The 16,432-nt window shown below is 40.7% G+C and overlaps 3 protein-coding genes across 4 annotated transcripts; 2 read left to right on the top strand and 1 right to left on the bottom strand.

Moving 5' to 3' along the window:
* Positions 1–837: 837 nt before the first annotated feature.
* Positions 838–5,132, top strand: LOC120569351 (zinc metalloprotease ZmpB-like). 2 transcript variants are annotated; one of them, XM_039817222.1, is made up of 7 exons: positions 838–999; positions 1,895–2,211; positions 2,266–3,808; positions 4,045–4,127; positions 4,256–4,396; positions 4,580–4,691; positions 4,821–5,132. In XM_039817222.1, exons 1-7 carry the CDS (start codon positions 963–965, stop codon positions 4,886–4,888), a joined length of 2,301 nt encoding a protein of 766 aa, XP_039673156.1. In that variant the 5' UTR covers positions 838–962; the 3' UTR covers positions 4,889–5,132. The 2 variants fall into 2 exon arrangements, with proteins under 2 accessions (XP_039673156.1, XP_039673154.1); XM_039817220.1 differs by having other exon boundaries at positions 839–999; positions 1,895–3,808.
* Positions 5,133–7,249: 2,117 nt separating this feature from the next.
* mettl21cb (methyltransferase like 21Cb) lies at positions 7,250–12,107 on the top strand. The gene is made up of 5 exons (XM_039817783.1): positions 7,250–7,356; positions 8,932–9,061; positions 9,217–9,380; positions 9,462–9,579; positions 10,816–12,107. Exons 2-5 carry the CDS (start codon positions 8,944–8,946, stop codon positions 11,205–11,207), a joined length of 792 nt encoding a protein of 263 aa, XP_039673717.1. The 5' UTR covers positions 7,250–7,356; positions 8,932–8,943; the 3' UTR covers positions 11,208–12,107.
* On the bottom strand, positions 11,385–16,041 carry LOC120569739 (rhodopsin kinase GRK1-like). The gene is made up of 7 exons (XM_039817773.1): positions 15,128–16,041; positions 14,266–14,393; positions 13,384–13,541; positions 13,211–13,294; positions 12,974–13,098; positions 12,664–12,865; positions 11,385–12,489 (listed from the first exon to the last, which is right to left on the bottom strand). Exons 1-7 carry the CDS (start codon positions 15,824–15,826, stop codon positions 12,200–12,202), a joined length of 1,686 nt encoding a protein of 561 aa, XP_039673707.1. The 5' UTR covers positions 15,827–16,041; the 3' UTR covers positions 11,385–12,199.
* Between the last annotated feature and the right edge of the window lie 391 nt (positions 16,042–16,432).

Below are 16,432 nucleotides of genomic sequence, written 5' to 3'. Positions count from 1 at the left end.
TTTGACTGTCACAGTGAACACGAGTTTAAAGTGCATTTCCTCCTGCCAACAGTCTTCCCAAACCATATTTTATTTACAGCAGCATTTTGTGGCGTTCAAGAGAGACAGTAAATACTAGTTCAACAGTTGTGCCAGAGATTAAATGTATTCAATACCTCTGAAACATGGTTAATTATTCTCTGTAATGTAACAGGTCAGAGTCCAGAATTACAATAAGTGGAAGGTTACATGATTTAAATGTCAACTATTTCAGTACTAAACTTTCTTTTCTTTTACTTCTCTTGTAGGTAATGCCTAACTTTGTGGCTAGTTTGTTAGCTAAAATGTTATTGTGTATTCTTTTCTATAATATCCTTTGTTCTTTTTACAGGTGCAAGTTTTTTTTTTCTTTGGTCTCCAACCAACCTTCTTATTTATCCAATATAAATTTAAGAATCAATGAACATCATCTATGCTTAGTGTTTTGGACATGGTCTATTATCTAAAACAGATGAATATGCAGTAAAACTACTGATTCACTTCAATATCTCTATACTGAGAGTCTGCAATAGTTTATTGATCTGGATCTGGATTGATGGAGAGTTCTGTATCAGGTTTGATTGTTTACTCTCCCAGTTGTTTAAGGCATTGGAAGGGCCTTGAAAAGGTGAACTTTCTACCCTCTTAATTATGATGGACTGTATGCCAAGAGGAAACAAAACAGAAAAAAAGATCTGCTCTCGGCAAGATAAGGTGACGGGAAGGCCATGTTTTATGACTTACTGAAAAAAAGAAGAAATAAAAGGGGTAGGACTCATGGTGTAAATAAGATTAGATGTACCAAGCAATAACCAATCACGGATTAATAGCAGTCACAAAGAGAAGAGCACATACACAGGCGGTAATAACTCACGGGTACAAAGCGTATTTGACAGTAAATCACAGTCTACACACTAAATACAGATTTAGTCAAATAGATTAAGATGAAGATGCTGGCATTGCTCTCACTGAGCATAGCAGGTAAGATATTTCATTAACATTGTTCTACTAGCGTGTGCTCCTAAAGTTTTTTACTTCTCTTTTCATAGTGTCTTTTACTCTATGAATTTTACTGTTAAAGTTTAGATTCTGTTTTCCTTTTCAACTGTTTGCATTTAGTCGGGAAAAATTTCAATCACTTATTTTCTGTAATGACTAAAGTTAAAACATATCTGCCTATGATTTGGTGATAAGCTTTGTCCTTAGAGAGAGTGTAGTTAATTATCTCTTATTATTGTTGTTTTATCTCATCATATCATGAAATCATTCTCTTATGTTAATTTTTCAGGATTTACAATGGAAATTGCACGGCAAACTCATTCATACCAACTGCTTTTGCAAGAAATGAAACTATAAATAAAAGTAAATTAACGTGAAAATCCGAGGCAATCATTTTTACGTTTAAATGTGAATTAAATTGTCTTATCTCTTATTTTTTATGTACTCCACATAAACTGCATTTCAACATGATTTTATTTGTCCCCGCTTAATGAAATGATGGGTATATTGGCATGGATGGATTACTGAATGGGGCTACCTGGCACAGGTCCAGAGGCTAGAAGGTTCAGGGGCCAGAGCCTCTGTTTGAAGTGACTGTTGACATTTCTTGTTGGAAAGTCAATCAAATAACTAAGAAAAGATGCAAAACCACAACAAAAATCGCAAAACGATTACAAAAAGATTTTTTTTTAACTACAAAATGACATAGAAACACGACTACAAACGCAGTCATTTTGTATCTCTTTCAGTCTGGGGGGGGGGGGGCTTTTACATGTCTGTGCTCAAAGGCCCATTGTCTCATAATTCATCAGTGGGTGCAGGTAAGGTATTCTGCCTTATTTCACCAGCAATTGTATCTTTTACTATCTCGTTGCAGTGGCTCTGGGAATGCCACCATTTGCTCCAGGTGTGGCACAAAACCCTGTGTTGACTAAAGAAGACCAGAGCCCTCTGCTGGGGGACTTTGTTCCTGTGCAGGGTCATGTGGTGGTGGAAAATCCTGCACCACAAGTTAGGCTGGGCTCCGAGGAGAAACAGGAAAAATTGGCTCCGGTGCCACTGGACATGGAGCAGAGTATGGTGGAATTAGAGGTCAAAGTGAAGCCACAAGTTGGAGAGGAGCAAGAGGGTGAAGTAAAGACAAAGGCTAAGAAGGAGCCAGAAGTAAAACCAGAGACACAGCCAGAAGTTAAGGTGGAGCAGGAGCTAAAAGCAGAGCCAGAGGTTAAAGCAGAGCCAGAAGTTAAGGTGGAGCAGGAGCTAAAAGCAGAGCCAGAGGTTAAAGCAGAGCCAGAAGTTAAGGTGGAGCAGGAGCTAAAAGCAGAGCCAGAGGTTAAAGCAGAGCCAGAAGTTAAGGTGGAGCAGGAGCTAAAAGCAGGGCCAGAGGTTAAAGCAGAGCCAGAAGTTAAGGTGGATCTGGAGGCTGATGTGGCACCAGAAGAAAATCTGAATCCAGAGGTTATGGCTGAATTAAAGGTTGATGAGAAGCCAAAAGTTGAGATGGAGCCAGAGCTCAAAGATGACCCAGCCTTTAAGGTGGAATCGGAGGTTGAGGTGGAGCCAGATGTTCAAGAAGAGTTTCAGGTGCAAATGAACCTCGAGGCAGAGACTAAAACAGGCCGGGAGATCGAAGAGAGGCACATTGACATGGAGGGAAAATATGAAATGGTGGACGAACCGATAATGGAGTTGGAGCCACTGGATGACGACAACAACATGTCTGTAGATGAACTGAGCAACACAGAGCTGTCCGAAGTGGAAAAGTCTTTAAGGGCAGCATTTCAGAATCAAGATCTTGTCAATCAACCTATACCAGAGCAGGATAAGGGACTTATTAGGGAGAGGAGCTATGTTTTAGATGAAGAACCAATCATGGAGCTGGAAACCCCAAAAGATGAGGTGGAGCAGGATGTAAATGAGATGGAGCCAGAGCTCGAAGATGACCCAGACTTTAAGGTGGAATCAGAGGTTAAGGTGGAGCCAGATGTTCAAGAGGAGTTTCAGGTGCAAATGAACTACAGGGCAGAAACTGAAACAGATGAGATCGAAGAGAGGCACATTGACATGGAGGGAAAATATGAAATGGTGGGCGAACCAATCATGGAGTTGGAGCCACTGGATGATGACAACATGGAGCTGTCAGAAGTGGAAAAGTCTTTAAGGGCGGAATTTCAGAATCAAAATCCTGACAATCACCCTCTGCCAGAAGAGAGAGGGTTGCTTATGAGTGAGATGCATTCAGATGGAGAACCGATCATGGAGCTAGTGCCACTGGATGACGACAACATGTCTGAAAAAGAACTGAGCAACACAGAGCTGTCAGAAGTAGAAAAGTCTTTGAGGGCGGCATTTCAGAATCAAGAGGATGGAGAACCAATAATGGAGCTGGAGCCTGAAGAGGGTGAGGCCCTCTTACATCAACAGGTCATGCCAGATGCTGCTATCATGGAAGAAGGGCCAGCATTGGACATTATGGGGCAGCCGATATTAGCTTTAGAGGAGTATTTCCCAAATGAAGAGGCTAGGGTGGGCATGGAGCCTGGCAAAGAGCAAGACAATCGCATGATGGAGGGGTCACACTATTTGATGATGGAGGAACCAGGCAGTGAGTCTGTCAGGGAGGAGGAGCTGTCTTCAATGGCGCTCTTTGAGGATCCAGCAATGGAAGAGGGTCCTATGCTTGATGGAGGAGTTCAGATTGGTGTGGCGCCTGTAAGAGGAAGGGCTTTGATGAGGCAGAGAGCTGAAAACCCTGAAGAAAGAAGATTATCACCAAAACAAAACAAGCAAGGTAAAGTGTAAAATATTATGCACACACACACACACACACACACACACACACACACACACACACACACACACACACACACACACACACACACACACACACACACACACAAGTATGGAAATGAGTGAATGTTTACAGTGAACAAAAACTGCAATGCATATGAGTTTTGTTTTAAGATAGATTTGGGTGAAAAGTGAACCTATGTTTGAAAATGCTGTAATTCCACCTTTTGGCCACAGGGGAGAGCCGTTGTTCTGGTGTGGTGCTTCAGGGGAAGTGTTACCAGTTCTTCAAAGGGCCAAAGAGGGCTGCAGATGCTGAGGTACTTACATGTTCTCCACCATCTCAAAGATGCACCATGAAATCTTTATAAAGTTAGACTTCTTTAGCAACACACAGACAGTAATGTGCGTGACCCCAGTCTCACTGTTCCTCTCTGTTTCATTGCAGCTCTTTTGCCAGGAACATTTCCCTGGTGGCCACCTGGCTTCCATCACGAGCCAACACATTCACAGAGAGGTCATGAACATGATGCTACGGCAAAACGGGGCACATACACGCACCTGGATTGGAGGACTACGATATTTGAAGGTGTGTATGGTCAGTCAAGGAGTAAAATTAAAAGGTCATAATTCTGTTAATAATAATTTAGCTTTCACTAATCAAATCACGACAGTGCTTTATTTCATTGCTGTGTTGTATCTGGCCTCTGGAAAATGAATTAAACAACTGCTCCATCTGATTTCATGTCATTAATCTCCTGTTGTCTGTCAGACCGGTCGCTTTATCTGGTTGGATGGATCCCACTGGGGCTATGCTGATTGGCTGTCAGGGGAGCCCAATAACACAGCAGATGTGGAGGAATGTGTGGAGGTGCTAGCACATGGTAGGAGTCAGATTGTTGTTTAAAGCTGAACTGAAGGGACACAGATAGTTTTTATTTTATTTTGCACCAAATATGAATATAGACCAATTTGGCACTTGATTTCTGATCTGCTGTTTGTTTGTCTTTCAGGAAATGGAAAGTTCAATGATTTCACATGCTGGGAACCTCAGGCTTTCATCTGTTCCTACTCTTATTAGTGAATGTAAAGAGAGCTCCTTTTCTATCTGTGTGTGATTTGATGCAGAGTTTCTTACTTTTTCTTTAAGTTTAAAATCACATCTTGGAAAGCAAATGGCCTGACTTAAAGGACCATAACATAATTTATTGAATACTACTGGAAAATCAGGACTTCTAAGCATGTTGTACATAATATTCCAATATGGCTTTATTTGTTTTTGATAATAAGCTAATATCCTGTAAATAAAAAAAGTTGATATTTTATTCTTGATCGTGTTGTGGTTATTACCCTTAATACCCTTTTTTAGGTTTAGGTGATGAGTGTTTACCAGGAAAAAATGACACAACCATCAGTCCACTGGGTGCATCTAAACCTCCAGCCCATCCAGGACCCATATATGTCGAGGAGAGCGATCTGTTGTGGTGTCAAAATGTTGTCATGGCGATAAAAGCTGTTCACTCCGAGATTTCCGATTTCATGTTTACTGTTTGCAATATAGCTGTCTGGATATGTATGTTTATGCTCTTCTGTCAATGTGGCATTTAGACTCATTGAATTCCAACCGCACCTTCCACTTTTAAATTACAGGAGCTTAGCACCCATTAACGGATGTATTCACACACTCACGCTGCACATGCAGCTACTGTAAAGCCTGCTGGGAGTCACATGGTGCTGTATGTGACTGTGACTCATTTTCCACTGGCCTACACAACCTTTTCCTGACCTTTGGGCGTGGAGGTGAGGATTACCACATCCAAGGGGATGATTGGCAGAGCTTAATGCTTCCATTTTAATTGTCAACTGTATCCTATACACACATCCACAACCACATAAACTCATTCACTCATATAAATATTTAAATTATATGATCATGGGTATCGCAGATTCTCCATTGTTCCCCTAACTGGAAAAGAGACTTTTGCTGGATTTAAGAGATCACAGTTGAATGTGCATCTCCATTCTATAACTGGCTTTGCTGTGGGCCTACATTGTGTGGGTATGTTATGATATTTATAGACCTTATCAGATCTGGTTAGTCATCATCAGGTGGGATATATACATTGAAACATATGAATAAGAAATTAATAAAACGGGAGCCATTCTGGCAAAACAAGAACATCTGTGCAATATATTGTTCATCAACAAAGATAGATACATGAGCAATGGATCCCTGGTGTTGAGATCCTGATACTCAGGAAATCCCCTAATACCTTGACTGCGTATTGTAGTGTTGCTGTTTAGATGAGAGGGACTCAGTGTTGGTGCTTGCCATCTGTCAGTTGAAGTCATTTTCTAGCTCTAAAACCAGTTGTCTGCTGACTTGTTTGTGTGCGACTGTGTGTTCACTCACCGAGGCTGTGAATCCTCCTGACTGAGCCCTACAGCCCGGCTTACAAACACTGGGCACAGTGAATACCACTGTATCCATGCTCAGGAATAAACTGCTGGGGACATCTCTCGCCCTCATTCCTGTCATCTCTCCACCATCGCTATAAAGGCATAAAATGCACAAACATAATCTGAAAATATATTGATGTTTATATTGTGCGGAAGATGTTGCAGTCAAGAGGAGGGTTCAAAGGAAACATTTATGAACCAGGGTCATAAATGTATTCTTTGAGGGCCTTGCTTTTTTTACAAAGCGAATTATAAGGGTCCCCTCACCACCCCATTATTTTTCATACGGTCCTTAAAATAGTTTTCCAGTTCATAGCTTTTTCTTTTATTGTTGATTGACTAACAAACTTAAATCCAGTGTGTTTTTGTGCAACACAGCGAGTAGGACCTAGAGGAGGGAGAAAGGAAAAGCAGGGGGTTAAGAGATGGCGCATGTCAGGGGGGTGAAGAAGAGAAGAATACGGTAAATGCTTGTATTAAAAGTGGATAGTGTTGGTTCCAGGTCATGGCTGTTTAAACTGTTTTCTCACTCTCCTGCTGATTGCTTTAGGAATGAACACTTTTCTCAGTGGAGTCTGCCAGGTGGCACACATCCATCCCACACATGCATTACAAACCTCATACAGATCTGCTCGCAGGATAAACACAAATATGCAAATATTTTGGCACCGTGTACAGCATGAATACATGTTGTTCTCAAATGTTTGCATGCCCCTACAGCCCTACCTGAAAGTCCTGCTTAAAACCAGATGTTTAGTTCATTAAGGATGAGAGGAGGGAGCAATGAGAAGCCTTCAGCAGATGTTCAGAGACAACAAAACCATTTTAATGCCACAATAGTAAAAAAGAAATACAGAGAATATACACACTGACAACAAGAGTTGATGTTAAAGAGCTGGGAGGGGTCAGGATTGCTCATCTCTCTGTCAGAGATTATAAATCGGTTTCTCTGCTTCTGTCTGCCCAAATACCCCCGCCTCGCTGAGAGGTGTGTCACTGATGATGCTGCTTCTATAAACACAAAGACACAGCAGAGAAAAGTTCAGACACAACGGGAAAAGAGGAATTAGAGACGACTGCTTCATACAGGTATGTTTCAGCAACGTAGTGTATATGTAAAAGTTTTTTTCTTCTTTTTTTTGATGTTTTGGTGAATGAGATGAATAAGAATAAGAAATTACTTTGACAAACTTCTGATGACAATGATTGTTTTTAAATTACATCAAACTGTGTCCTTCCTATTTGTATTGCGATCCAGCTGTATGTGATGAGCATCAGAGGTAAAGAGCAACCCGATGCGTTCTCGGTATCCCTGTATGTAGCCTGTTGACCCGGGGGTTTAACCAGCTGTGTTTCTGGGCTCTAGACCAGAGTCCAATGACAGCCAAAGAGACTAGTGGACTAAATCTAGTCCATTCGGAACCCATTCCAACTTTCACTGACCTTAAAATAAGTCACAAACGCACAAATCATTTAACAATCCACACTAAAAATAAAATACAATTCCATGCCAGAGAAACAATGCAAATGTTTGTGATAATTCTAATTAAAAAGTAAAGATATGCATCTCGGCAACACGGTTTATACGTCCAACTGAACACTAAGCAGTGAATGCAATTTCAACAATGATTATTTCAACATGTATTCATACTTGTTTAAATATAATTAGGGAATAGTTTTCATATATTTATATCATGCAGTTTGATGTGTTTGCTCATTATGTTTAAAGAGGTACAGCAAAAAACTACTTAAAAAAAATAACAACAATGTAGATAGTAAAGCATACAAATATATGTCTGAAAGTTTGAACTTTTTTACAGCCTGTTGCTTAAATAGAAAAGACATACTATTAGGTTGAACTGTTATTTAAAGGGGCACTCCACCGATTTTCATAATATTTACATTTTCATGGTCATTTCTTAAGTCTGAGGAAAGATATCTTAGATTGGGCTTGAGGCTGAATATCTTTAATGTGTTACGAAACGGGAGGTGTGGGGTTTGAAAGACGTGGGTGTTTACCAGGCAGTGAAAGTTTGATCAAAGATTGAGTTGCATTATGAAGACTGTAGGATCCTGTGTTTATTTATTTATTTTTTTTTTCAATAATGGGGACTAAAATCAAGGATATCTAGGCCTCTGCTGCACCAATTTTGACCATCCGTTTTCTAATCTGTGTCTTGTGAGTCCCTTGTGAGTTGCTGGAGCAACCATTTAAGTCTTAAAGCTTTAGTGCGTAACTTTTTGATATTAATAAACGTCTGTTACATTCAAGCCATTGCCAGATGAGTTGCTACAATGCTAATTAAGACTATCAGTTCCACAAAACTCTCTCTGTATTTCTCACTATGGCTATGTTCAGAAGATTGTGCCGTCCGGTGACTTTCCCGTGCAGAAACACGAGTGAAGATAATTACCTCTTCTGAAGAGTCCATCATGTTTTTTTTTAATCCTCCGTGTCCTCCTTAGCTACCAGCAACTATGTGGAGGAAGGTTGGGGGTAGTGCGTGATAAAGTAAGGCTTGTATCATGTGGACGTGCCAACAGTTTTGTTGTCATTACTTAGAATTCCTCATGGGGGCGACAGAAACTACGCACTATTATTAATCATAATAAAAAGCTACACTATAACGGTAGTATTTGATTAAGCTACTTTCCTTTCACCAGTATTCAGTGGCCATGGAGAGATTGTCCACAGTCAGCCAACATGTCCAACAGAAGCATCATGGAAAGAAAAAGGAGGTGGATGACAAACAGGATAAGAAACTACCAGTGGAGCAGGGGACCACAGATGAGGGTAACTTTGGATTGAACACTTTTATTCTGTATTCTACACTGCCATCACTAGTCTAGTTTCTATATTGCAAAGAAACAGATGGCCATCATTTGTCAAACTGATGATTGCTGTAAATCTGCAGCATTGTAACCTTCATGTGACACTCTCCTCTGCAGCATTAAGAGATCAGAAAGTGATGGCAGGAGAGGCTTTGGAGAGGAGGAACATCTGGGAACCGAGTGTTTACTACGCGCTGGGAAAGGAGTGTTTTTACATCGCTGGTCATGACATCAGCATCCGCGAGTCTATGGATACTTATGGTGCTCTGATCTGGCCCGGGGTACGCCCTGCTACTATGTGTATCTGCACATTCTCTGATCTCCTGTTGTTGCAAATGTGATAACGACAATTTACTTTGTAGGCGATAGCTTTGAGCCAGTTTTTGGAGAATAACCAACAACAAGTTAACCTGATGGACAAATCAGTTCTGGAGATTGGAGCTGGGACTGGCTTACTCTCAATAGTGGCCAGTCTGCTCGGTAAGTCTATGATAATGAAGTCCATTTGCACTTAGTTAAACAATATGTAAATGTATGTTTAAAATAATAACTTTTACCACTAAGTCTTTACTAGTAATAACATAATTCATGAGGAATTTTGCCAACTTTAATCATTATTACAGGCAATTGCAGACAACAGTTAGTTGTATATCAAATGAATTATCAAATTAGCATTGACCATTTAAAAGTTGTATTTTGAATTTCTTACTCAAGAGTCAAGACACACTTAGAACAGCAGTGGTACCCTTTGATTGTGGTGCTGAATGGTAAGCCATGAAGAGTTTATCACTAAAATGCACTCAATATTTTATGGTTATCTGCTCATCTTTTGTGTAGAATTTGCATTTTGACCTGTTGGTGGAACTCGAGGAAACATCAGCGGGTCTGTGAAATACTGAGAATCATTGTCTGAGGATCATGACTATCCACCCACACCAACATTTTTGCATTCCAAAAAGGCCAGTAGCTGTAAAGATATCTTGACAAAGTTATAATCGGACTGATATTGCGATCCTTTGGTCCCTCCCTTAATCATGCAGTGTTTTTTTATATATTCCCAATAAAATAAAACATCTGTTTACACAAACAGAATACTTGCAATTACTGGTGATAGTGGAAGTCAAAGTGGAATTGTAAGTTTTATCATCAAATTTATGATTTGAGTCAACACTTCAAGTCAGCATTTTTTAAACTACAAGGACAACTATTTAATTAACCCAAACTGATTTTGTTCTTCCGTTTCTTGGCCTACAAGATTCAAGACTTCTGAAAAGACAGAAAGTGTAATCTGTAATCCGTCCCACCAACCAAACACAGAGATAATTAATAATTCAGCTTTAGAGCTGTGAAAAGTGTAAAATGTTTTTGCAAATTAAACTCAATGAAACGTTTAAGGACAACCAAAGTTATTATAATTCATCCTGACGGGAACATGAAAGTGTGAACCATTTCATGGCAATCTCATAGTTGTTCAGACATTTTACTCAAAACCACAAATGTCAACCTCAAGGTGGCACTAGACAAAAATTCAGGGGAAGTCATTTGGCTTCATCTTCAGAGGAAACATTTCAAAATGTCATGGCAATCCATCAAATAGTTTGACCGATGCTGCATCCCGAGAGCTAAAAAAAAAATGGGCCAGTCACCAATAAAAGTTGATGCACGCATCTTACTATCTGTACTTCAGCTGCCTTGGTGTTCTATAATCTTTTTCAGGTGCTTGGGTGACAGCTACTGACCTGCCAGACATCATGTCTAATCTGACCTTTAACCTCCTGCGGAACACCAGGGGCCGGTCCCGCTACACCCCTCAGGTGGCTGCCCTTACCTGGGCTCAGAACCTGAAGCGAGACTTTCCCTACCCGTCCTACGACTATGTTCTTGCAGCTGATGTGGTCTATCCCCACGGCTGTCTCGAAGAACTGCTGGAAACCATGCGTCACTTTTGCCAACCAGGAAGTCGAACAACGGTTCTGTGGGCCAACAAGATCCGGTTCCAGTCAGACTTGAGGTTCACAGAGTGTTTCAAGAGCAGTTTCAACACCACGCTGCTCATTGAGCTCCCACAGCAGGAGGTGAGGATATACAAGGCCACAGCGAAGGAGTGACAGAGGAATCTGGAGGGTTGGTGTTTAAATTGTGAGAAAAAAAAAAAAAGGAAAATTCCATTTTACTCTCACTGATTTAAATCAATGTCGAGAAAAGTCTGGTTTTGATCTGTTCACACGACATTCCTGGACAGTGCTCTAACTGTTACAGGGACTGTAATGAAGCTCACATTTCCATTTCAATAAGCAATACTTTTATTTACCAGCACTTTTTCATACAGTTGCTATTCCTGAGTTTATTAACTTTTGCTCAACAATTTGCTTTTACAACTAAATTGATTTGTTGTAGAAAAAAATAATAAAGAATTATGTATATTTTGATTTGTCTCATAACAACAAGACTACATGAACTTTGAGTCAATTATAAACCATGAAATAAACACGAGAAAATGTTTATCAAAAGCATGACACTTTGGTGTCTTATCTTTTGGTATTGCAACAGCAGCAGTTAATTTAGCCGTTTATAGTAAAGACTAAGTCATACATGTCCCTCATAAAGAACTTTTTTTTTCCATTAAATGCAAATATGCAAGAGAGGGAAATCAACATGTTTACATGTTCAACATGCGACTTTCAGTCAGCACCAAATATATCACATAAGCCCCTCCTAAACATTTTAATTTTTAAAATCCACTTTAAATCTCAAAGCATTACAATAACTTAACAAATGCACACACAAAGAGAAGAGAGTGAACAGAGAGAGAGGGACAAAGAAAGAAGATGAAGAAAGAATTGGAGAGGGGGGAGAAAGGATATAATGTCAATATATTTCTTTTCTTTTTTAACTCCTAAATCTACAATATGTCCATTTCAGGTTAGAAATCCACCTTAATTCTGTTCTTGTTGTTTTCTGCACTCACCAATAAAACTTTAGAGTCTCAAGCGGTTTTAAAACTGTGATTACATGGTTCAGACTTGTTTTTGTCCTGAGTACTAGAGTCTTTATGCCACACAAGTCTGCACACTGTATGGTTGAAGGCTTTTCAGTGCCTCTAGGATATGCAGCAGGTTGATGACTTTGGCTGCTCTAGTATGGACTCCCTGCGGAGGTCGTTGGGGACGCTGCCATGAGGACCCCAAACGTTGAGCTCTCCATAAATGCCTGTATCGATCATCTCCTCTTGCCAGGGTATGGGGATGTTCCCTGAGGAAAACTCATCAAAAAAGGTCTTGTCAGGGTCCTCCAATGTCACTCCCTTCACAGAGGAGAAAGCCCCAACGTCATCCAGACTTTTAGCGTACACCACTTTCGGGTCCGGGACGAAAGGAGGAGGTAGAATACCTGGAGAGGTGAGAAATGGTAATTAAAAAAAATCTAATTGTATACGTGGATTTAAGCCATTTTCATGGAAATAGAAATAAGCTTTTTATTTTGTGTTTTTTGAAATGTTTATTTCAAGTTATACACAGACCAGATATACGAACAAGATGCGAAAGTATAGAAAATGGATTGTACCTGCATTCAGTTTCCTCCAGTTGATGTCACTGAAAAATGAGTGCCCTCTGATCTCATCACAGCATCCATTCTTAAAACCCATCCTCTGATCGACCTCTTTAGCCAGCAGACCATCACAGAGCGACTTTGCATGCTCACTGAAATTGTCCGGATAGGTCACCGCCCGTGTCAGCATACGCTCTTTCATCTCCTCACGTTCAACCTAAAAAGGAGACGAATATTCTTAATGCTCATCCTCTCGTTTATATCACAAAGTTGAAGCCATTTTGTGCACAGGGTAACGCTTAAGGTTTGATGAAAGGCAACAGACCTTCTCCCCCCTGTTTCTGAATGGATTCTTAGCCGCCATGAACTCAAACAGTGTCACTCCCAGAGTGAAGTAATCGACAGAAGTGTCATACTTCTCCCCTTTCAGCATCTCTGGAGCCATGTACCCTGCAAGAACCAAAGTCAAACAATGGGATGTAGCCTATCTAAATAGAATCAATACACATCGAAATATATGAAATTGCTTAGTAACTACATTGTAGATACAGATGAGACGCACCTGGTGTCCCAGCATATCCTTTGGTCAGTGTTTTGCCTTCTTTTAGCTCAACAGCGAGACCCAGATCAGATATACGCACATTCCCTGGTCGACAACATAAATATAACTTAATTAGCTATTAATCACACCTGGAAAATGCCGTTTCTTCTACCGTTTAACTAAAAACACATTACCATCGTTATCTAGCAGCACATTTTCGGGTTTGAGATCTCTGTAGATGATTCGTTTCTGGTGGAGGTGCTCCAAGCCTTGGATGATCTGAGCGATGTAAAAACAGGCTCTGGGCTCATCAAAGCCCGGGTTGTTCTCATCCACCAGGTAGATATGGTACCTTCAGGGAACAGAGAACAGATGAGCTTTGGCTCTGTCAGGTAGGAAAGGTATGTCATCTGGATACATTTTCACTATTACATAGATATACGGCTTACATATGTTTTAACATAAAATACATATTCATTTCACATTTTAGAATCCTGCTCTTACCTAGCAAACTTCACTCTGCACACATTCAAATCTGATTTTCATGAAAAATTATTTTTAGCCCTATCTCTTGAGAATAGCATTCAATATTTGCATAAAACCAGCAGTCCAGTGTCAACAGCTGGTTCTGAACAAGTCCCTTCTCTCATGAATGTCACAGAGATACTGAAACTGGCACACATGCAGCTGCACCCATGGGCCTGTCTACAGACAAACAGCTGTAAAAAATAACCAAATGTGCATATTATCACAAATAATCTGCCCCACTATAAAGACACTGTAGGAACCATCATTTAGGGATGAATTGTGGCACATTTGGGAAAATGTTAAATGTGTTCCCATCTGGTGTCACAGCTGACTTTAGGGAACATTACAACATCTCTTTCACATCAGTCTTTTGGTCGACTGCACACCTTCTGTTGGCAATGGAAAAGATGTCCTATCAAATTAAAAAAGGCTGTAAATAACAGCAATATAGGAGGGATGAGGAATATGAGCTCTTAACAGTTTCCTCAGTGAGCCTATCTGTTCATGTTTGTGCTTTGAGACATGAGTTTTTGAAAATGTGAAGTTACTTGAGGTCTCCTCCATTCATGATGGTCATGACCAGACAAAGTTCGTCCTTTGTCTGGAAGGCGTACGCCAATGACACAATAAAACGACTGTGAACCTTCTCAAGAATCCTCTTCTCCACCATCGCACCCTACAAGAGGAAATTAGGAAAGACCATTTTTGAAAAACAAGTACAGAGACATTTACAAGAGAAAAACACTTTTCTTATGTGGGGTTGAAGAACAATATGCTGATTTGAAAAAGAGGTTAAAGTATCGTACATTTCCAAAAATGACCTCAGACAAGTCAAGAGCAAGATGTAATTGTGCCAAGAAGTTCCATTCAGAAGAGCTTTCCACTAACACTCCCAGTAATCACTCTCTGTCTCAGTGTTTAATACTGCAGGCTAAAGCCAAATGAGAGAGGCAGGCACAAAGATGATTAGCGCAGCTCAGGGCACTTTCTCTGGCACATGAAGCCAGCAAAATGCCTTTATTAATCAAATCACTGCATGAATCGCAATTAGAAGAGCTTTGGGTTTCCCTGAAATCCCATTTGAGAAAATGTGACAATACTGTACTCATGTTGTGGCATGTTACGTAAACTGAGGCTGGATTTATTTCTAATCGACCAATACTGAGATCAATGTAGGAACCATGTCAGACACTGAAAAATATTGCATTTCAAACAATAAAGTGCCCAAAATCTGCAGCATGCATTTCATTTAGTCCTCTATTGGCCCTGAACATGCTTGGGCACAGTTGACCAGTGTAAATGCAGTCCCTATTTCAAAACTATACGTTTAAAAATTAAAGGCTGATGCAAAAGACCAACAGCATGGTGAGTAAAGGAGCATTTTATCAACAGTGACAATTGTTCTCTCACCTCAAAGCCTTTCCTCTTTTTCAGCCTTTTCTTGTTGAGTTTCTTACAGGCATACAGTTGTCCTGTGGCTTTCATCTGACAGGCAGACACCTCCCCAAACCCACCTTTCCCCAGCACACGGAAGTCTAGGAACCAGTCGGCATCCATGGGCTGCATCTCAAGCCACTTCCACTGCACGTACCGTTTCAGATACAAGCTCTCCAGGAAGAAAGAGTAGGGGGCCTCACGCAGAAAGTCCAACATTGTGGCCAATGCTGCAGCAAACAAATCATCGCCTGCAGCCTCCTGGCTTTCCTTCACCTTAGCCATGATGTCCTCAGACAGGAACGGGCAGTAGTGCTTGGCAGATGGGTCCATGTAACGCTGGACAATCTTTGAGGCCTTCTTTACCCGGTCAGAATCCTCCACCAGGTCATATTCCTCGATGTCTTTCCATAAACGGCAAGCCCCGTGATACTCTGTTTTTGAGTCCAAGAATTCTCTAAAGAGGCGCTTGCCGATAGGCTGTTCCATGCAGACCGTGCAAAAGGACAAATCAAGGGTGTCCATCAGGCCCTCACACACAGTGATGTGGGGCAGTTTGAGGCGAGAATGGTACTTCTTATCCCGTGTTGCTGCTGCACTGGAGCCATCAATGCTTCCACGAGCATTGATGTAAGCAGAATTTGCTACCACTGTGGTCAGTCCTCCGATATCCATGTTGAGGGCAGGTGACTGTTAGGTGACGCAAAGATGAGACATTGCAAAGAGAGAGAAAAAAATGCTGCTTACTAATGTGCAGGGGTGTGAAGGTAAAAGGATGAAGCAAAGATGAGAAAACAGGACAGAGTCGTGGGAGAGGCAGCATAAGAGAGAAACGGGAACCGGAGACTGGTGTCTCAACTAAATCTCAGCACACTTTGAGCACCTTCATATCTCTCACACACACACACACACACACACACACACACACACACACACACACACACACACACACACACACACACCTGAGTCAACACCTTTCGGTAATCCATTAACACCCTAACGCCCCAGACAATGTTACATGCTGTAACATAACAACAGAGGCAGCATATATACCTGGAGTATCACCAGTCAGTCAACTGGAAAAATCACAACTAGCAGTGGGACACTCATGCATAATAATCTAGCAGTCCTGGATGTTAAAAGCAAAGCTCGGGTTTGGAGAAGCAATCATGTGTTTCGTTAACTTGGAAATCTGTAATCAAAATACATTGAAATGATTTTTTTTTTCACCAATACACCAGATACATTACATTAAATCCTCATTTAAATAAACTACTATGA

This window comes from Perca fluviatilis, chromosome 12 (genome assembly GCF_010015445.1).
Source record: "Perca fluviatilis chromosome 12, GENO_Pfluv_1.0, whole genome shotgun sequence".
In the NCBI taxonomy this organism is placed as follows: Eukaryota; Metazoa; Chordata; class Actinopteri; order Perciformes; family Percidae; genus Perca; species Perca fluviatilis.
The sequence above is the reverse complement of the archived record's forward strand: the minus strand, read 5'-3'. Positions and strand labels throughout refer to the sequence as shown.